At 38.0% G+C, this 20240-nt stretch overlaps 1 protein-coding gene across 4 annotated transcripts in view; it reads right to left on the bottom strand.

Moving 5' to 3' along the window:
• LOC143857266 (protein neprosin-like) overlaps window positions 1–20240 on the bottom strand; it is a 50109-nt gene that overhangs the window by 15189 nt on the left and 14680 nt on the right. For all 4 annotated transcript variants that reach the window (XM_077367683.1, XM_077367685.1, XM_077367682.1 and 1 more), the window contains exons 5-8: window positions 14367–14582; window positions 13998–14144; window positions 13509–13562; window positions 13291–13431 (exon numbers count right to left, since the gene is read on the bottom strand). In XM_077367683.1, coding sequence (XP_077223798.1) covers window positions 13291–13431; window positions 13509–13562; window positions 13998–14144; window positions 14367–14582 — 558 coding nt within the window. The remainder of the gene's footprint in view (window positions 1–13290; window positions 13432–13508; window positions 13563–13997; window positions 14145–14366; window positions 14583–20240) is intronic.

Genomic DNA, 20240 nt, shown 5'->3' with positions numbered 1-20240 from the left:
CATATGGAGTAGATGGTACTGATTTAGTTGAAACACGATTTAAGACATAGAGCGCAGTTTCTAGGGCATATCCCCATAAAAATAGAGGTGCTTCTGCGAAACTCATCATAGACCGGACCGTGTCCAGCAAAGTCCTATTTATATGTTCTGAAATACCATTCAATTCTAGTGTTGCAGGTGGGGTCTATTGAGAGATGATTCCATTTTCCTTTAAGTAATCCCTAAACTCATCCAAGAGATACTCTCCACCTCTGTCAGAGCGAAGAGTCTTTATTCTTTTATTTAACTGATTGTCTACTTCATTCTTGAACTCTTTGAACTTTTCAAAGGTCTCAGACTTACGTTCGCATAAGGTACAAATATCCGTACCTTGAATGGTCATCAATAAAAGTCACGAACTATATCAGCCCTCCTCTTGCCGGATGAGAAATGGGACGACATACATCACTATGTATAATCTCCAACAAATCTTGGGATCTTCCACTCTTGCCCTTGAAGGGAATTTTGGTCATTTTACCTTGAAGATATGGTTCACAAGTTGAAAAAGGTTCCACTTGGATAGAATCCAATGGACCGTCTTTTACCAACCTTGTAATCTTATCTAGGTTAATATGGCCTAATCGAAGATGCCATCGATGTGTCGGATTGGTCGTATTCCTTGCGCTTTTGAGGTGTGGAATATTTTGAATTGGAATATCCTCAATGTTACTTACATTTTCTAAGGCATTTACTGTAAACAATCCTTCAACTAATGTACCTTCTATAATTAAGGAATTTCTGTGTTTGATAAAAACACTAGTTTTATTAAAAGTTGTTGAATAGCCATTAATCAATAGTTTATAAACTGAAATCAAATTCCTTCTAATGGAAGGTACATAAAGACAATTATTTAAACGTAAATATCCTCCTGAAAATGCTAGTAGTAGATCACCCACAGCATGTACTGCAACCGTTGCATCCGTTCCAACTTGTAGGTAGAGTTCGCCCTTACTCGACCTTTCCACAATGAAAGAAAGCATCATTGGTCTTGGTTGGCTTCTTCTTGAAAGCTTTCTTTTTCTTGACCATGAAAATGTTTTTCTTAAAACCCCGGCCTTTACCCTTTCTTTTTCCCTTGCCTTTCGTTTTGGGAGTTGAGACTACATTAGTTTCAACTAAGAAAGAGGATTTCTTATTATTTTTCTGAAGATCCTCCATAGATTGAAGATGATTCAACAACACTCTGTCAACGTCATTGACAATTTGTTCATGTTGTAATTCATAACGAAGTCATTGAATGATGGTGGTAGGGATGCTAACACCATGTCGACTTGCGACTCTCCATCTAACATGGCTCTTAAAACTTCGAGCTCATTTAGATAGCCCATCATCTTCAACATGTGATCTTTAACTATGGTTTCTTCCACCATTTTAGTGGAAACCAGGCCCATAATCGCTATTTATCTAGCACTGTGATTTTGTTCTCCAAACATCTCCTTAAGATTGTGCATAATATCCATGGAAGAAGCCATTCCCATATGATGTTGTTGCAATACATTCGACATCGACCCAAGGATATAGCACTTAGCTATTTGGTCATCTTCATGCCATTTTGTGGCTCTGTCCCTGACATCCTGGGGAGCATCGGGACCAGGCAACTCAGGTGCCTCAGTAGTCAAGACCGAATGAACTTTCGCTGCTATGAGCACTAGGGTTAAGTTCCTCTTCCAGTCCATGTAATTTGGACCAGTAAGTTTGTTGTCCTCAAGAATCCTAGCTAATGGATTGAAGGATGCTATATCTATTGCAAATGAAAGGAGCCATAAAATAAGCAAGACTAACCATTTTAGATTTTATCATGACATATAACCATTAGATCTGGGTTTTTGATCTGTAATGGTATAGCCCATTGTTTGTCTCACTTATGTGCCCCTCAAACACATAAACGGAGAGAAATAATATGATTTTTCCAATGGGCATTGGATGCTCATCAACAACAACTTTTGTTGAGTATGAGTAGATTCATCTAATCCATCATATTATAAATATAATTTTTTATTTGATTTTGGCCTCCAAGAATCGCAGTGTATCTATCCTTTGGGCATCAACAGTCTTTGCTTTGTTAAGCTAATACTCACTGCCTCAGAATCATTTTATAAAACATACTAGCTTCTACTTTGGCATATGACTAATGTATTTTGCAAATATATCTTATCCTTATAGGAATCTATTAGTTACTCTAAATAGAAAATTAAGATCGGCTTCTGCTTTGGCATATGACCATCTTGTTCTCTAAACTAGCTAACCGATAGATGGCTATAGAAGGCCATGAGAATTAATCATTTCGATTTAAATCTCCATTTGCAACTTAATATTTTATAAAGAGGGTTTCTTTTAAGTGGAAAAAACTTATTCCTATACATGTATCTAAAACAAACCATCCAATGAAAATACATACATAAGGAAAGGAAAATGCCATCATCCATCACACATCCAAACCACGGAAAAGTAAAACAACCACATCTATAAACTTAATTTTGGCATCTTGGATTTATAGGGATTCTCCCACTAACTATTTTAGAATTATCTAACTATTTTAGAGTTAGTTGATCCCCATAATTCCATATTACCAAAATTAAGAGTGAAATTTGGGCAACTATTCGCTATTCGCGATAGCAAAAATCCGCTGACCTCAAGGCGATTTTCAACGGTATTGGTACTGATATAATTCATCATATTAAGTATTTTAGATAAGTAAAAATCATAAAGAATGTGTCTGCCCTCCATTGAATCGATAGAATCGAGTTTCACCATCATCTATAGCCTTCTTGAATCATCGCCATGTCCAATTTCTTCTATGATTCTTCGATTGACCACCTCAAGAGCGATTTTCTTTCTTCATTGCTTCTGATGTAATATGAAAATAAACTACCCTAGTGTCCAACACTAGCCTAAATAATATGTACATCAAAAGAAATTCTCCATGGGAAACCAGTTGTCCGCACAACAGCCCAAAGGGAGTACATAAACCAATAAAACTTTTAATTAATCCATTGCATACTTTTAATTGCTACATTCCAGCAATATCAAACCATAACTATAAATGAAAAACATCCAAAATTATTATCCATATGCATCTCATGCATGGATAGATGACGAATAATCTTTTTTGTTCAATTTTCACCAATAGAGATCAAATCACGTTGAAATTAAATTAAATAATTTTTAATTCAACCATAAAAACTACTGACATATAAAGAAACTTGATCCTTATGATATCAGAACTCACCACAAAATATTTCGCATAAAAACGAAATCGTTTGAGCGAGAAAAGTTCAAAATAGTGGTTTTCGGGAACCCTTTGAGAATAGCATAATTTTCGAATATTTTAAGTGAGAGAAATATTATTCAGACAATAATATTAGTTACTGATTATGCTTAGAATACACCCAAATAATGTTTAAATTTTTTCATCATCGGCTATAAATTTTTCTCACAACTTTGGGGCTATTCTGAAACAAAACAAGTAATTCCCGAAATAAAAATCAGCAAAAGACTGCACTTTTGGCCTAACTTGTAAAAATCATATCTACCAATCTGCTCATAGGATTTTGATGATTATTGATGCGTTGGACTCGTATTCGAGTCGACTTTTTAACCATCAAGGTTGATCAGATAAAAAATCGCATTGAATAGATCGAAATTACTGATCTTTACACAACAGTCCATATGTTGATTAATTTACACTACAGACTAACGACCTCGGATAGCCAGGATAAAACGTCAGGACTCACAGAGGATATACCGCATGATATATCTTTGGTTAATTTATTCTCCTAAATTGAGCCCCAATTAATCTGATATCACTTGAATGAAGGTTATCCCCTTCCGGCAAGATCGTTATGCGCAGCGGAATAAAAATCGCATAGAACTTAAAAAATTTCTTTTCTATCATGAAATCGCCGAAGATCCTAGAGTCTAGATTAGTTAATTATTGTAAGCCCAATGGCTCATCCTCTTACCTTGTTTTGATGATCAACAAACCCAAATTGATTAGTCTTTTGTGGACTGGTATGTTGCCTTGAGTGTTGTGCTATAGACAGGTAATTCACAGGTCAATCCATGCTAGCACACACCATTGATGGCCTATGCTTGAAGATGAACCAAACACATGTCAAAGGAGCTGGAGGATACTTGGATCAATCATGCCTTGGAGGGTCAACTAAGGAGAAGCTCAACATCAACCATCTCAAAGCATAGAACAAATAAAGGAAGATCAATGAAGGCCAAAGCTTGTGGATCAACAACTTGCAAAGGAGCTTGAACCAAATGGTGGCATCATCCTTGGAAGGTGTCAAGCAAAGAAGATCAACCTTGAAGATCCCAAAGCAAGCCATGCAGTCAAAGAGAAGATAAGGCAATGGCTACCTCAAGAGTTCATTCAAGAGAGTGGTCAAAATGGTAGAATGTACTCCTCTCTCTCTTGTGTTTTCTCTTGATCAAGGCACATCTTAAAACTCCTAAAAATATATTTTTCAAAGAGACCAATAAGCTTAAAGAAGGACTTAAATGGATAAGTGAATGGCCATGGTGGTGTACCAACATGTTGGGACCCATATGGCTTTCCATTACATTTGACCAAAAACCGAGTTTGAAGGCCAACTTGGACCAGCAACTAAATCCTATCAAAACTTGTTTAACATATTTTTAGATATTTTTGAAAATATTTTTAACAGATAGCTCTCATTTTTCTCATATCCATAGAGTATAAGAACGTCGAAATCCGATAAGAAATGAAGGATATATGAATTTTCAAGTTGGAAACAGATTGTTGGAAAACCAGTCTCGGAATTCTGAGAATTATTCTCGGAACTCTGAGACAATTTCTCGGAGCTCCGACAAAATAATCTGGAACAAAAAAATATAGCCGTTGTGGCTAGAACGGCTAGTTAACTATTTGACCCGAAAATGACCAGTTTGCCCGTGAAACGGTCATATTGAGTTGGGAGCCAATATATACCCATCTAATGGGTCAAAACAATGATGATGAATATGTTCCAACTCTAAGAAATCCTTGAAAATCATTTGGCCGTTATTTTTGGGTAAAAATCTCTCTCCATCTCAGTTGTGGTTTGATCTTCGGAATTCTTTTGAGATTGGATTAGGCATTACTTGTAATCATCTTTGAGAGTGTATTGTGAGCTTTACATTGTATTAGCCTACAAAGAGGCAAGAGAGCTTGTTACTTCTTCTTCGTTGCAAACTTGGCGGAAGGATCGGCGTGTAAGTTCCTTGGAGAGCTTAGACTCGAAGTAAGCCGTGGAGCTCGGATATCTTGGCGGAAGGAACGCCGTGTAAGTTCCTTGGAAGAGCTTGGACTCGGAGTAAACCGTGGAGCTCGGATTCTGTGGCGAGTTAGAAGGACGCAGAGCCATCCTTGTATGTACTAAATTGGATATTTAGTAGATTCCTCAAGGAGACCAAACTTGAGAAGAGTGGAGTAGGTCTTGGGTTTAAGACCGAACCACTATAAATCTTTGTCTCTCTTGTGTGGTACTTATCTCTCTCTCTCACTCTCTCATTTATAGTTGCTCTTGCATTTTCATATTTGTGTTGTGAGAGTAATTAGCATAGCCATTAAACCTAAACATCTTTACCTTGCTAATTTGGCTAGCAATCCGCTTAATTAAGTCAATAATCAACAAGGCTTTTGAGTTTGTATTAATTGGCAATAATTGTTTTAAACTCAACTATTTGAACTTAATTAAGAAAAGATAAAACTAAAAATACAGATGTGACAATCCAAGAGGGGGGGTGAATTGGTCAATTAGAAATTTTAGGGTTAATTAAGGGAGGTTAAAAATTAATCTTCTAATTAAGCACTAATTAGTCTAACCCTTGTTAAAATATGTATATCAATAGAAGCTAGGATTTTGACTTTCTAATCATGCACATTTACTAACCCTTGTTTAAATGGATATCATAATAAAATTAGGGTTTATAACATTTAACACAAGTGCATTTACTAACCCTTATTCAATTAAAGCATAAACACAAGGTTAGAGATTACCAATCACCACACGTGCGAGAGAGAGAGAGAGAGAGAGAGAGAAAAGAGCAAAAATTCACAAGGCACAAGACTTATAGTGGTTCGGTCACAACTTGACCTACTCCACTCTTCCAAGTTTACCTCCTTGGTATCTCCACTAAAATGATGAAGCCGTAGACCCGACTCCTTCATCTCCAAAGGGAACAAACCCTTGCTTTTCTATTCTCAAGGGCCAAAGCGAAGCCCCTCGCACGAAGCCTTGACAAGGGAATCACACCCTTGCACATGATTCACTTTCTTCACGGGCCGAATCGGAGACCCTTGTCTTTACCTTTCTTTACGGACCGAAGAAGAGACCCTCACATGAAGAACAAAATAAAATAAAAACTCTCAATGCCTCTTAATGGGCTGATTACAAAGATTTAAGCTCACAATCACTCCCAATAAATAGCAAAAGAAAAGCCATATGGAGTGCCTATTGATAGCATGTAGAAATGGAAGATCAAAGAGGGTTTTAGCTTTTGAAATAAAATGATGAAGCTCAAAGAGAAATGAGATTTGATCTTTCTCAAATGTTCAAAAGGGTGTAGAGATAGGTTTTAATCATGTATATATAGAGTATTTGAAAATATGACCGTTTCGGGTAAAACTGTAAATAAACGGCTTGAAAATGTCAAGCAGAAAATGCCCCAACGGCTAGTTTGCTCGACCGCGGCAGTCGACCAGGCTACGGCGGTCGCCCGCCCCTATCGGGCGCCCTATTCTATTTTGAAATTTCTTACCGTCGCTGTCGACCGGCCACATAGCGGTCGCCCGACGAGGGCTAACTGTTTGCTCAAAAAATTGGCTCGTAAAACCTATCCCGGTCGACCGACCCACGGTGGTCGCCCGCCCAAACCATGTAGGATTGTTCTGTTTTGAAACAGACACATATCCATGGTCGCCTGGCTTGACCCGGTCAACTGGCCCGATAAAATTCGAGATGGCCTGGGTTTCCAGGTTCCATCCCGTGGTCGCCCAGCCTAGCTTGGTCGACCGGCCCTGAGTGATTCTATTTTAACTTTAAATCTAGGGGCTTTCGGGCTATGGTTTTGGGTTTAAGTACAAGGTTTTCAAACACATTTTTGGGTGTGTGTATGGTTTTCAAAGATGTAGAAAGTTAAGTATGAAAACCATTTTGAAAACCTTTTGAAAGTGCATTTAAATATAAAATCAAGAGGACTCCAAATACATTCTAAAAATAAAAACCTTGAGTCTTCTTGGAATGTCTTCGCTCCTTCGCACTTTCTTGGACTTCTTCAGCTTGAGAGTGAACTTCTTGAACTTGTTTGGCTCTTTTAACTTGTCCTCCAATCTTCAATGCATGTTGAGGTACATGAGGTGTCACCATAGCATGTTCAACTCCAAGCTCCTTCTTGACACTTTCTTAGGAACTTGTAGGATCTTCATGTTGAGCTACTTTACTTGAGCATCTTCAAATGAGGATGACTCCAATGTAGGTGCAAGCTCTTGGTTCCTTTGATCCTTGATCCACAAGCCATGTGTTGAGAACAGTTGTGTAATGGCGATTATGACATGAAAATCCTATATGCAACACAACATCTCAAAGCAACACATTAGTCCATAAATGCTAATCAATTTGGTTTGCTAGCATCAAAACAAGAAGGTAAGCTGAATGATTAACCCATGGAATCCCTTGGGCTTACAAAAACTTGGATGATTTTGGTAAAAAATTTAAAAGGCAATGTTTTATAAAGACACCCAATTCACCCCTTGTAGGGTTGCTTAGTAGGATTTCAGTTATCTTAATCAAATATAAAGAAATACCTCTTTGAAGAAGAAATCAAGGAATCACGTTGCTTGATCTTCTCCTCGAACGGTTGTGATGGTTCTAAACGCCGTGAACCCCGCAAGTTGAACCGATGGATTCCTTTTCTTTGCTCGGACTATTATGGATGTGAATAACTCTTATTCACCTCTTTAAGGTCTGATCTAATCTGTACCTTTGTTGTAGAAAATAGAGAAATTGATTAGAAGCCTTTCTCTTTGAAACTATTTCAATTGGAAGAGAGATAGAGAGAGAGATGAAAAATGATTTTTCCAAAGGGAGAAGCAAGGGAGAACGAATTTTTTAGTATTCCTCACTTCAAATTTTGTTCAACCCTCTCTCATATATAGAAAATAGAGGTTTGGTTTTATAAATCATTGTTTCTCTCTCCCAATTCCAATTCAATTGAGAAACCAACTTGAATTGAGATTCCTCAAGTGAATGAGACTCTCCCTAACCTCCAAGGATGTGCGGGGACACTCAAGATACATGGGAGAACGTGTATGGATGCCTCTTTCCAGCCATTGTGGCCTTATCTCATAAGAGTTGGTGTTGGAAACAAATTGCTTGTTTTGTAGATCCTACAATTTAGCAATTCTTATCCAACAAGGAGTTTGAGTGAAACTCAAAGTCCTTGAGCAATTGGGACTCTTTTCTCCAGCTCTCCAACTAATTTAGGAGTATTGTGGGCCCCACAAACCTTATCCAAATGTGTAGTCCAATCCCAATTCCCAATTTCGTTCTAATTCTGCAACTTTTGCAAAATCAGTTTGGGAATAACTATCATCATTTGGATTACACATTGTTATGCTTATTATTAATCAAATTAATAATATATAATAATGTATAATAATTAAATAATTAATTAACAAATTAATTAATTAGTAATTGACATCCAATGGGAGTTATTTCGGCTCGGATTTGTCTTCGAAAAATTCTCTTACTGTCTCTTGTTACTTACTTAACAAAGACATGTATATATACATATATCAATATATATATATATACTTAATTAATATCCACATTAATCTAAAGGGTCATATCCGTCCGTGCAATTACATAAAATGCGGAACCCTGATGCGTTTGGATGTTACCGGGTCATTCGAGTTATGAGTGGGATCGTCCCAGGGATCCGACGGTCGATCCTATAGAACCCTATGGTCGGTCCCACTACGATCTCGCTCTATAGTTAAATTACACTCGCATTAGGTCAGTGGGATCCAACGAGACGTAACCCTGAAGATGACCGTCATATCATCTTACCCCTAATCACATCATGTTTATGCAAGTCTTTTCTTCTTAACTACATCTACTGACTTGAGTCATACGGGAGGTGAACACCATTTACCCCCTTGGCCCACTGTTGTTATACCATTTTGATCAAGCGGTGTTCAACCTCCAAATGCATTTCTAAAATCCTTTGAAAATAATTCAATGTTTCATAAAACTTTCTGATAAATATTTTATCAAATCCGCCTGGCTAGGCTATTTAACAGGCCTACTGCCCTGACAAAATTGTAGATGTCAATCCCTAAATTTTAGGGCGAAGAATCCCTTGTTGAGTATCACTATTGTTCTCGAGTGTTTGCTCTAGGATATAGCTCTATCCGAATGTGATTCTAAAATAGAATCACTATAAGATAGACTAAGACCCTAGAATGGGCCGACAAACCAATAAGATCCCTCATGTCTAAGGACTTGTGAAGGTCCTATCTGGAAGAACAACTTTATACTTTCTTGTCCACAAGTTGTTCTTTATTTTATCTGGTTCGGTTGCGCGATCTAATAATCCCACCTACTCTTCTTGCTTAGGTTCCACTCCCCAGATGACCAAGATAAATGACCTCACGACACGTGCATGTAGGCAAGATTGGTGGTACTTGTATACAGAAAGAGATGTCCAGTCTTTTTTCTATCTAGATACTATTAAGGCTTGCATAGAACCGAGATGCCATATCTCCTTGCTCCCTTGGATCTGTGAATCCTTTGAGCATGGCATTTCTACAATGCTACCTAACGACGAACATGTGTTAATAAAATAAGCTCATCACATACATTCATAAATGTAAATACCCATTCATGTCATGATATAAATATTTATTAAATAGAAAATGTCATTCTACTTGCTATTTAGGGTGTATTCTCTAACAGGATAGTGGAAGAGTGACCTTTGGATACAATACCAAAAAACACCATTTTTGAAGGCACCATAGGTAACAACATGATGTCTTACTTGTAGATGGTTTTACACATAACTTGTTAGAATTAGTCAATTGTGTGATAAAGGATTGTAAAAATTCTATAGATGGTAAGGTACAATTTGTTTCCAAAAGAAACGGTAATGCATACACATTTGGCTTTGAGAAATGTAAAATTCAAAATGTTAAATGCCTATCTGCTGAAGAAGACGACTCATGGTTATGGCTTATGAGGCTAGGTAATGCAAGCATGGATCTCCTATCTAACTTGACCTCAAAAGATATATTGAATGGTCTACCAAAGATATGATATACCAAAGACCAAGTGTTAAAGCTTGTCAATTGGGTAAACAGACAAAACAATCATTTAAGCCTAAAAACGTGGTCTCAACCTCTCAACCTTTGTAGTTGCTTCACATGGACCACTTTGGGCCAATCAAGACAGACAATTTAGGAGGAAAGTGGTAGGTGTACGTTGTTGTTGATAACTATACTAGATACATATGGGTCATGCTTTTAGCAAGCAAAGATAAATCATTGAAAATGTTCTTTAAGTTAAGTAACAGAATTTAAAATGACAAGGAATGACCATTTCCAAAATCTTAAGTGACCATGGTAAGGAATTTGAAAATGTAGACTTTGAAAACTTCTATACTAAAAATAGAATTGAGCACATTTTTTTAGCACCAAGGACACCACAACAAAATATACTAGAAAGAAAGAACAGAACTACCCACGAAATGGCTAGGACTATGTTGAATGAAAATGAACTACCTAGATACTTTTGGGCCGAAGCTGTCAATACTGCTTGTTCTATCATAAACATAGTTTTTATGAGTCCCATTACTGAGAAAACCCCTATGAGTTGTTGAATAATAGAAAACCTAACATTAACTACTTTAGAGCTTTTGGGTGTAAATGCTGCATCTTAGACACCAAAGACAACTTACACAAATTCAATCTTAAGTCCAATTTAGGAATTTTCCTATGGTACTTAGCTCATAATAAAGTGTATGGAGTCTTTAACAAAAAGACTTTGGTTGTAGAAGAGTCACTGCATGTAACCTTTGGTGAGTCTAATAAATTAAGTAAAAAAGAGTTACATGAAGATGAAAATGAAGAGAATATGAAGAAATTTCAAAAGAACCTACTAAAGATCAAATGGAAGATATTGAACTTGAAGAAGTTGTAGAGAAAGAGGACCCAAGTAAGAAAAAGAGGTTGTTACATGATCATCCTTAAACCATCATCTTAAGTGAATCCTCACAAGGGGTAAAGATCAGGTCATATTTTAGGAACATTAGTGCAAACCTGGCCTTTTTGTCTGAATTGGAGAAAAAAACCACCCTTAACGCTAAAAAAAATGAATTTTCGATGACGGATATGCAAGAAGAGTTAAATCCGTTTGAAAGAAACAAAGTCTCAGAGCTAGTTCCTAAAACTAGTGATCATCCAGTTATAGGAAAAAATGGGTCTATATAAATAAACTAAATAAAAGTTACATAATTAAGATGAATAAAGCTACGTTAGTTGCCTAAGGGTTCAATCAGGAAGAAGGGATTGACTATGATGAGATCTTTGCTCCCGTAGCTTGATTGGAAGCCATCATAATGCTTTTGGCATATGCTTGTCATAAATGATTCAATTTATATCAAATGGATGTCAAAAGTGCATTCTTGAAAGGTTATATAATGAAGTGTATGTTGAGTAGCCTCCTAGCATTGAAGACTACAAATTTCTAAATCATTTTTTCAAGTGGGACAAGGCACTGTATGGTTTAAAGCAAGCTCCTTGAGCTTGGTACAGAAGGCTCAATACATTTCTAACTAAGAAAGGTTTTGATATGGAAAAAGTAGATAAAACATTGTTCATTGAGAGGAAAAGTGAAGACATCTTGATTGCACAAGTCTATGTAGATGACACTGTTTTTAGATCCACTGATGAAAACCTATGTAATGAATTTTCTCAATTAATGCAAAATGAATTTGAAATGAATATGATGGGAGAACTCAATTACTTCTTAGGGCTTCAAATAAAACAATACAAGAAAGGTATAGTTATAAGTCAGAAAAATTTCACAATAGAGATTAAGAAGTTTGGACTGGAAAGTAGTAAAACCATGAGAATCCCTATGAGTGCTCATAAAACTTGATGCTACTCTCTAGAAGCTTGATGGCGGCCCTATGACAGCAAAATCTAGTATTGAATAAAGATAATTTATAAAATAAATTATTTTGGTTGATTACAAAATTTTCTTAAGGATTCATTAGCCGACCCCAACTAGTTTGGGACAAAGGCTTAGATGAGTTGAGTGAGAGAGTAGATTACAAACTAAGCTATATTACAGACATAAAAGCACCCTATTATGCTATCGCTTGATATCTTTCTTACTTTTTCAAAACACATCACAACTCTCTAAATTATATGAGTTTCTAACCACTTAGGGAACTCTAAACTCCAAACTAACTCAGTGATGTTTGATATTCTATCTCTATTCTCCGAGTTTTAGGAACTTCTACAAAAGACAATTGACTTTCTCATACCTTGTATGAGTTTCTTTAGATTTCTAGTTTCCCTTTGCTATTTTTTTTATATTGACATAAAAATTTCTAATTATCTCACCATATCTTCCAACGTGGGTACCTGCAGATTGTTGGAATTAGGAGCTGGAGTTCACATATAATTCTTATTCTGCCCAATTCCAGCATTTGGTTCATAAAAATAAAAAGCTAAAAACTAAATGGAAGCAAGAGGGTGGAATTGATATGGGGTAGCCTTAAAAGGGGGTAAATGCCAGAATCTATCTCCCTCCTTGTGAGGTCGTATTCTGATTCTGCCCAAATCAGAATGAAATTTTTATTGAAATTTTTTCAATTAAAATTTTAATTCAATTCTTTTCCAATTCCGTTTCTGTGGGAATTAAAATCGGAATCGAAAAAGGATCCCTGATTCTGGTAATCCAGACGTACACGTTCAATTTATTATTCTAAGGGATATGATTACACATGAGATAGAATTTACGATATGAATACAAGATCAGAATGCTTATGTGAACACTGCCCACTTAGCATCTGATTTTAGACACTTCCTTTTAATAATACTAAGAAGGGATAAAGATAATTCCTTCCATTTACTCAAGTTGGAATATAACTTTACTTCTATAGAATGGAACTTTAACTAGTACTCTACTTTTTTCCAAAAATGAAATATATCAGAAAAGAATTTTAATTTTTTACCTTGGCCACGTCTATTTCAATTTCGGTCTGTGTTCCACCGTAGGTAGAAATTGGCAGAACCATGCCAAGAGGTATCCTTCGGCTAACTTGTACAAAACCTGGGCAGAAAGTGTTGTAGCAAGTTGTTTTGTAATTATCATTCTGTTGAACAAAACAAAAAAATATTTAAGTTATTTGATTATCTAGGTTAAGAGATGAGCCTAGCTTTTGAAGCTTACCGTCCATAATGTAAATAATCGGGTTTTGCTGTCTCCGAATAGCTTTGGTTGTGCCTGAGTGATCCAGGAAGAACTCAATTATATAGAATTCTAAATTGTAAAAGTAAGTCTAGGCATTCGATGAGTACATAAAAATTCTAAAATTTAGTACTGTGTTACAAATTAAGGCCTCTTTGGATACCACCTTGGAAGCCATTAAATATGATAGATATAAAATAATTATAACCATTGTTTGCAATTAAGATCATTTGAAAATGACACTGTATGCAAATAAGATTATGTACCAATAATTTTTATGGGTACCCAATGAGGCCCTAATATATTCATTTGGACTTAATGGTTGTGTTTTGGGTGGCAAATAATACACAATCAACTGAGCCCTTCTTTTGGTAATGCATAGCCTTGCATCATAAACACCTTTTCTAACTTGTATATCATACACCAAGTTTAAGTAGTGTTAGATTTGGAGGTAAGAGAGAGACGACTTACTATCCATCCTGCTTGAATATTGTCTTGTTGGTTCGCAACCCAAGTACCAACCAAGCTAGATTGCTCTGCTGACACGTTTATACTCCACGTATTGATCAATAAGGTGGTTCCATAATATGTGTCCCCGGATGCTTTTAAGAACGAATTCTTGAAAACAAATAGATTCCATTACTAAGTACAAATTTATGGCTTAAGGCATTCGAGTACAAAGATAATTAAGAGACGACGAAAGGGTAAAAGAGGAGAGGAAGTGTGTGTGAGAGCAGGATAATTCTCAATAAATTTCTAACATTCATTATTTAAGGATCAAATCAAAGTAATGGCATCAATCAAAGCTTGATAAGAATCGATTACTGAAACATGACTTACTTGAACTGGGTCAGATGATCCGAGTGGATGGATATTAGAAGGATAGTTCTTAGTATTTGATGAAGATTTTGTCCTAGTGAGGTCCTCCTTCTGAATTCTCCGGATGGGAACTGTTCCTGTTGGGCACCCCCCATCCTTGAGCCCAATTTGCAACGATTTGTGTACTGATGAGCCTCCATCTCTCATCATCTCTTTCCGAAAGGACTTGGGTCTCATCTGCGCGCATATAAGAAAACCTTTACATACTTAAATGTTGAAATAGAATGGAAAAGTACCTTAAAGTAAGTTTCTCACCATACATATACAGGTAATCTTTGTAGAATTATTATCCCCTTTCTATTTGGGTCTAATCTGTATATAAGAAAATTTTACACAACTAAATGCTAAAACAGAATGGCAAAGGAGTGATGCAAATATAAGCTTGACCACTTATGCACTTGACCCTTGGCCACTTGACTCTTGGATTTTCCTTTGTCTTGAAACTTATTACTTGCATGGATCTTGCCATGCAAGCATTGATATTCCTACATTCGAACTCTACTACACTGGGAGTTTGCAAACTTGACTTGAGTATGTTGGAAATCAGTCTTCGTGGGAGTTAATATTCTAGGGACTTGGTTTTCTTGTTTTGGAATTGTGTAAGTCACTTACTTTCCATTTGTTAGTGTGTTAGTGGTAGCTTAGGGAAGCTAATTATAGTTAAGAATTATTAATCTCAGATTTCAAGTGTAGACTATATCTTGGGACTTGTATCTTCTTCATTTGTAGCCATTTTAGTGAAATTTGAAAACTTCTGACTAGTGTAATAACTTGGGCTTCATTCTTTGTGTGTTTGGCATCAAGAGAACAATTTTCTTTTCTTGAATCTTATCTTCTCTCTCCATCCTAGTTGTTTTAACTCCGAAAGGAGAACATGAAGTTAATCTTTGTAGAAGTGTTATCTCTTTCTTATAAATCTTCCCCTTTTTAATAATATTTAGCTGAGTTAGATTTCACATCAAGTGAGATAAACCCCCTAGCAAAAAAAATCAAAGGAGCGCACAAAAAGATTTTGAAAACAATTAATATAAGGTGTTGAAGGATGAAGTGAAGAACAAGAAGATGAGAGAAAAGTGTTATGTGAGTTGGGTGCTCCCCCTCACTAATGTATTCATATATAAAGGAGAAACCATACAAAATGACTACTAAGCCCTTGAGGCTAATACACTAACTTCTAACACTCCCCATCAAGCTGGAATGAATATATTATACATTCCAAGCTTGTTACAATTGTCATTCAATTTTGCATTACTTAAGGGCTTAGTGAAAACATCTGGAAGTTGGTCCAGAGATCGAGTGAAGGAAACATGAATCTTGCCTCTATGTATTCTCTGGCGAATGAAGTCTCAGTCAACCACTATGTGCTTGGTTCTCTCATGAAAGGCATGATTGGTGGCTATATAAATCGCAGCTTTATTATCACAATAAAGCTGAGCTGGAGAGGATGAAGGAAAACCAATCTCTGATAGGAGAGAACGCAACCAAAAAAGCTCGCCACTAGTATGGGACATGGCTCGATACTCAGATTCGGCTCTGGACTTGGAAACTATGTCTTGTGTCTTACTCCCCCATGACACTAAATTTCCTCCCACAAAGGTACAATATCCAGTGGGGGATCACCTGTCTGAAGGAGATCCTGCCCAATCTGCATCACAGAAGCCTTCCACCCTGATATGCCCTTGCTTCCTGAATAGGAGGCCTTTATCTGGCTCTCCTTTCAAGTAGCGAAGAATCTGAATCACTGTTGCCCAATGTGAAGTACAAGGATAGCTCATATGTTGGCTGACAACACCAACAACAAATGATATAACTAAGAGGAGAGAGGACGAAAATAATGAAGGGAGGATGAGATACCTGTAGTATGATTTGAGGCTCCAGAATCAATGATCTAAGAGCTCGAGCGAGTGATAAGAGAAGAAGGAGAGCTACCTGGCTAAGCAAAGCTAGCACTCGGAGGGTGGCTGGTCAGCTTGAGGTGCTGGAACTCATCGTAGTCGGCGCGGGAAAGAAAGAAACCATCAGAAGATGCGGCATGGCCTTGCTCTGAAGATGAAGAAGGCACTGACACCGATGGGTCTGTGGCTGAGAGATGTACTGATCGGCCAAAATGTGGAGCAGACGGCGGACGACGCTCAGGATGAAGAACATAGCATGTCTTGAGAGTGTGCCTCTCCTGACGACAATGAGAATAGTAAGGACGAGGACGACCACTAGTACCCCATCCACCAGGGAAATTATGGCGAGAGTTGCGGCCCCCATGGCCAAAGTCACATCCATGACAGCGTCCAAAGGTGTCACCCCCTCGGGAAGCACGATCACCAGTGCTAAAAGTCATCGTCGCAGAACCATCAAAAGACGGAGTAGGCAGACAAGTACCAACGATACACTGCAGAGCTCATAAATAGACCTCCTGTAGGGTGGGCATAGTCCCAGAGCCAAAGATCTGCTGCCAGAGAGGGAGGAACTCAGGACCCAGCGTCTCAAGAAAGTGGACGACACGGAGCTGGTCCCGCTGCTGGGCAGCAACAGCTAAGTCTGTCATGAGAGGTATGAGAACATCCAAATGCTGACAGTGAGAGACAAATTGGTTGTAGTACCCAGAAAGAGGGACGTCACCACTCCTGAGATGCATCCACTGGGAATAATTTGAACAAATGCGAGTAAGATCGCCAACGCGAGAAAAGACAACTGCAGTCTCATCCCAAATATGCTTGGCGCTCGGAAGATCCATCATGGTGCCAGAAATCTGAGAGGTCCTGCTCTGCCATAAGAGAGTGCGGACAAGAGCATCGTCCTCCTCCCACTTCTCATAGGAGGAATCAGTGGAAGGAGGAGGAGCCCGACGGATGACGTAGATCCTGCGTCGAGCTCGACAATGACCTTCCAATTGACATAATTGGACCCATCTAATGGAACAGTAGTCATCGGAGGGAATGAACCATCCCCCGAAGAAGAACGACTAGAGGATGAATCCATAGGGGGGAGCAGTAGAAGCCTGTCCAAGAGAGGGATCCTCAATAACGGGAGAATCCATAAACAAAGAAGGGTAGAGAGCCCCAAAAATTGGCAAAGGACTACGCGACGGGCCGAAGAGAGACTGTGCAGCTCCGAGGAAGATAAGAGAATACTTAGACATGGAAGGCCTCACAAGGAAAAAATCGAAGCCACGGAGAGAAGTAAAATGAGGGACTTAGGGATTTAAGACATGAGGGCTAAGAGTTTGAAAAGAAGTTAGGGTTGGAATGAAGAGAGAAAGAGAGAGATTTAGGGTTTGAAAATGGGGAGGGTGAGAGATTACAGTGGTTTTGGGGATTTACGGAGGGCGTAAAGGGAGTTACAGAGGGTGGGGTGGTCGGATGGAGGATGGTTGTCACGGAAATGAAGTTACAGAGAGTGGGGGTGGTTGGAGGGAGGATGGGTGTTTGGAAATGGGTTTACACAGACCCACGGGAAGGGTTTTGTGTGGGAGGCGAGGGTGGAGTTGGAGGTGGAAGGGAGGTGAGAGAGGTATGAGGGGTGGGGTTGAGGAATGGAGAGACAGAGGGTGGGGGGAAGTGCAGAGGAGGTGGTTATAGGTGGTAGAGGTTGCTGGAGGAGGCGGGAAAAGAAGAAGAAGATGGCTGTGGGAGGGAGAATGGATGGAGTAGGGTCGTACGGTGGGGGAAAAAGAGAAGGAGGTGGCTGGAGGTAGTGGAGGAGGCTAGAGGAGGTGGAAATAGTGGGAGAGGGTGGCAGTGGGAGGTAGGAGATGGTAGAAGATGGCGGATATGAGAAGGGAGATGAAGAAGGGAGATGTGGGAGGATGGTGAGGTGGGAGGATGGTGGTCCTCAATGGGTCCCTAAGGTAACCCTATGGCTCTGATCCCATGTTCAGGAGATGAAGTGAAGAAGAAGATGATGAGAGAAAAGTGTCATGTGAGTTGGGTGCTCCCGCTCACTAATGTATTCATATATAAAAAAGAAACCATACAAAATGACTAATATGCCCTTGAGGCTAATACACTAATTCTAACATAGGGTACAAGCAAACGGAAAGACTAAACAAAAATGAAAACAATTATAAAAAAATGCAAGTTATTTGACTACTTTATAAACGAAGGTGGGCAAAGATTTAAAAGCAAAAGATGCCCAAAAATTCAATGACCATGACCTTATATAATATCACAACTATTATCTTAGACAATTAATTTCAATTTAATACAAAAAATATGTGAATTTCACATGATAAAATACCGATATTATGTTTCCAAGGCACTGTCCTTGATCCACTGATTAGGGTCATGTTTATTCAGGGGCTCTAATGAGCTTGCATTGTGCAACTCCATTAAGGAAAGGTTTGACACAAGTCAAACCAGATCAGTCCCACCAATGATATTTTGATAAAATCTCACTAAAAAATTCAAATAAGATTCTCAATATTGTATGTTTTATTTTTTTCTGGATTCCTTGATTATCTCATCATTAACAATCAAGATAAGAAAAATCCTTTAATATTTTACTCCAACACTTGTAAGTATACTAACTGAGTGATCCAAAGCATCATGTGAGAAATTACGAAACTCTTCTTCGCAATAATTTTACATGGAATCGAACAACCTATGACCTTTGTTTCTTCTTTCCTCTTCAATCTATAGCTATTCTCTACTACATGATCGTGTTACCAACTCTCCAATGTGATGCAATGGTATAGCCAAGTGGCAGCAATGTGATCGTTCCGTTTAATTTTCATCCATGTGGCACATCCATGTCCCTTGACTTGGTCTAGGGCTGTTGTATGGGAATTTGTTCGGTTGATAACTATGTCTAGTTATTAGTGTTGTTGCATGGGAATTTGGCTAAGTGATATATCTATATCTAGTTATTAGTGTGTGTTAATTGAGTCTTTCATTAATGCTTCTTGGGAATATGTCAAGACTTATTGGTTTTGTATTTTCTCTAATTAGGAAAACATAATTTGTTTAAAGTTGTCTTAAGACTTATTATAGGGTCTTGAGAATAGGCGGTATAGCTTGCTATACTTGAAGTGATGCAAGTTGGAGATCTTTGAAAAGTTCAAAGAACTCAGGAACAAAGTAGAGAATCGGGTTAGTAAGTAAGGATCTTCCCCTCATCGAGAAGGAGAATGCCTCACGGATTAGTTTGGGGACTAGTTATGGATGAGTGGAATCATTATCTTTCAATGCATTCCACTTGCTACATCATGGATCTCGGTGTTATAAAAGGAGAAACCGAGCCTTGTTGGACATAGTTTGATGATGAGCTTCACCAAAGTAGACATGTTTCGTTGGAGCTATACCTTAAAAACGGTGCTTTATGTATACTTAAACGAGTCTCAATTGGCTTAGTGCTAAGGACTCCATATTAGATATGGACGGGCAGGAAATTCTCATTGAATCTCTTAGAGGATATGAGATTTTTCTAGCGCATGAGGAAAAGTTAGGCACTTAAATAATGGTGCGAGGACCGAATGATGTGTCTGATGTGTCTTTATTGGATATCCCAAGAAAACAAAGGATTATAAAACCCCGGTGAGCGAAATTGTTTTGCAAACCGCAATGCTGCATCAATGGAAGAAGAGTTCTTCCTAAACTTAAGTCAGATAGGTCTGCCTTTGATGAGCAGCCTAAAAGTACAAGACATATAAGGATAGTGAGCAGTAAAAGACTTAATTAATTCTAGTACTATTATGTAGTTATAGACAAATCAGGTCTCTTGATAGATGTGTCTATTTGAGTAAAGATTATGGTATGGTCTAGACGGGATGACCTAAACTACAAGGAAGCAATGTAATACATTGATGCGGATAAGCAACTTGATATGATCAAAATGGACTAT

Source organism: Tasmannia lanceolata, unplaced genomic scaffold (assembly GCF_043159265.1).
Source record: "Tasmannia lanceolata isolate RefF3 unplaced genomic scaffold, GAP_Taslan_0.1 ptg000024l, whole genome shotgun sequence".
Taxonomy (NCBI): Eukaryota; Viridiplantae; Streptophyta; class Magnoliopsida; order Canellales; family Winteraceae; genus Tasmannia; species Tasmannia lanceolata.
This window is presented reverse-complemented; position numbering and strand designations above follow the sequence as displayed.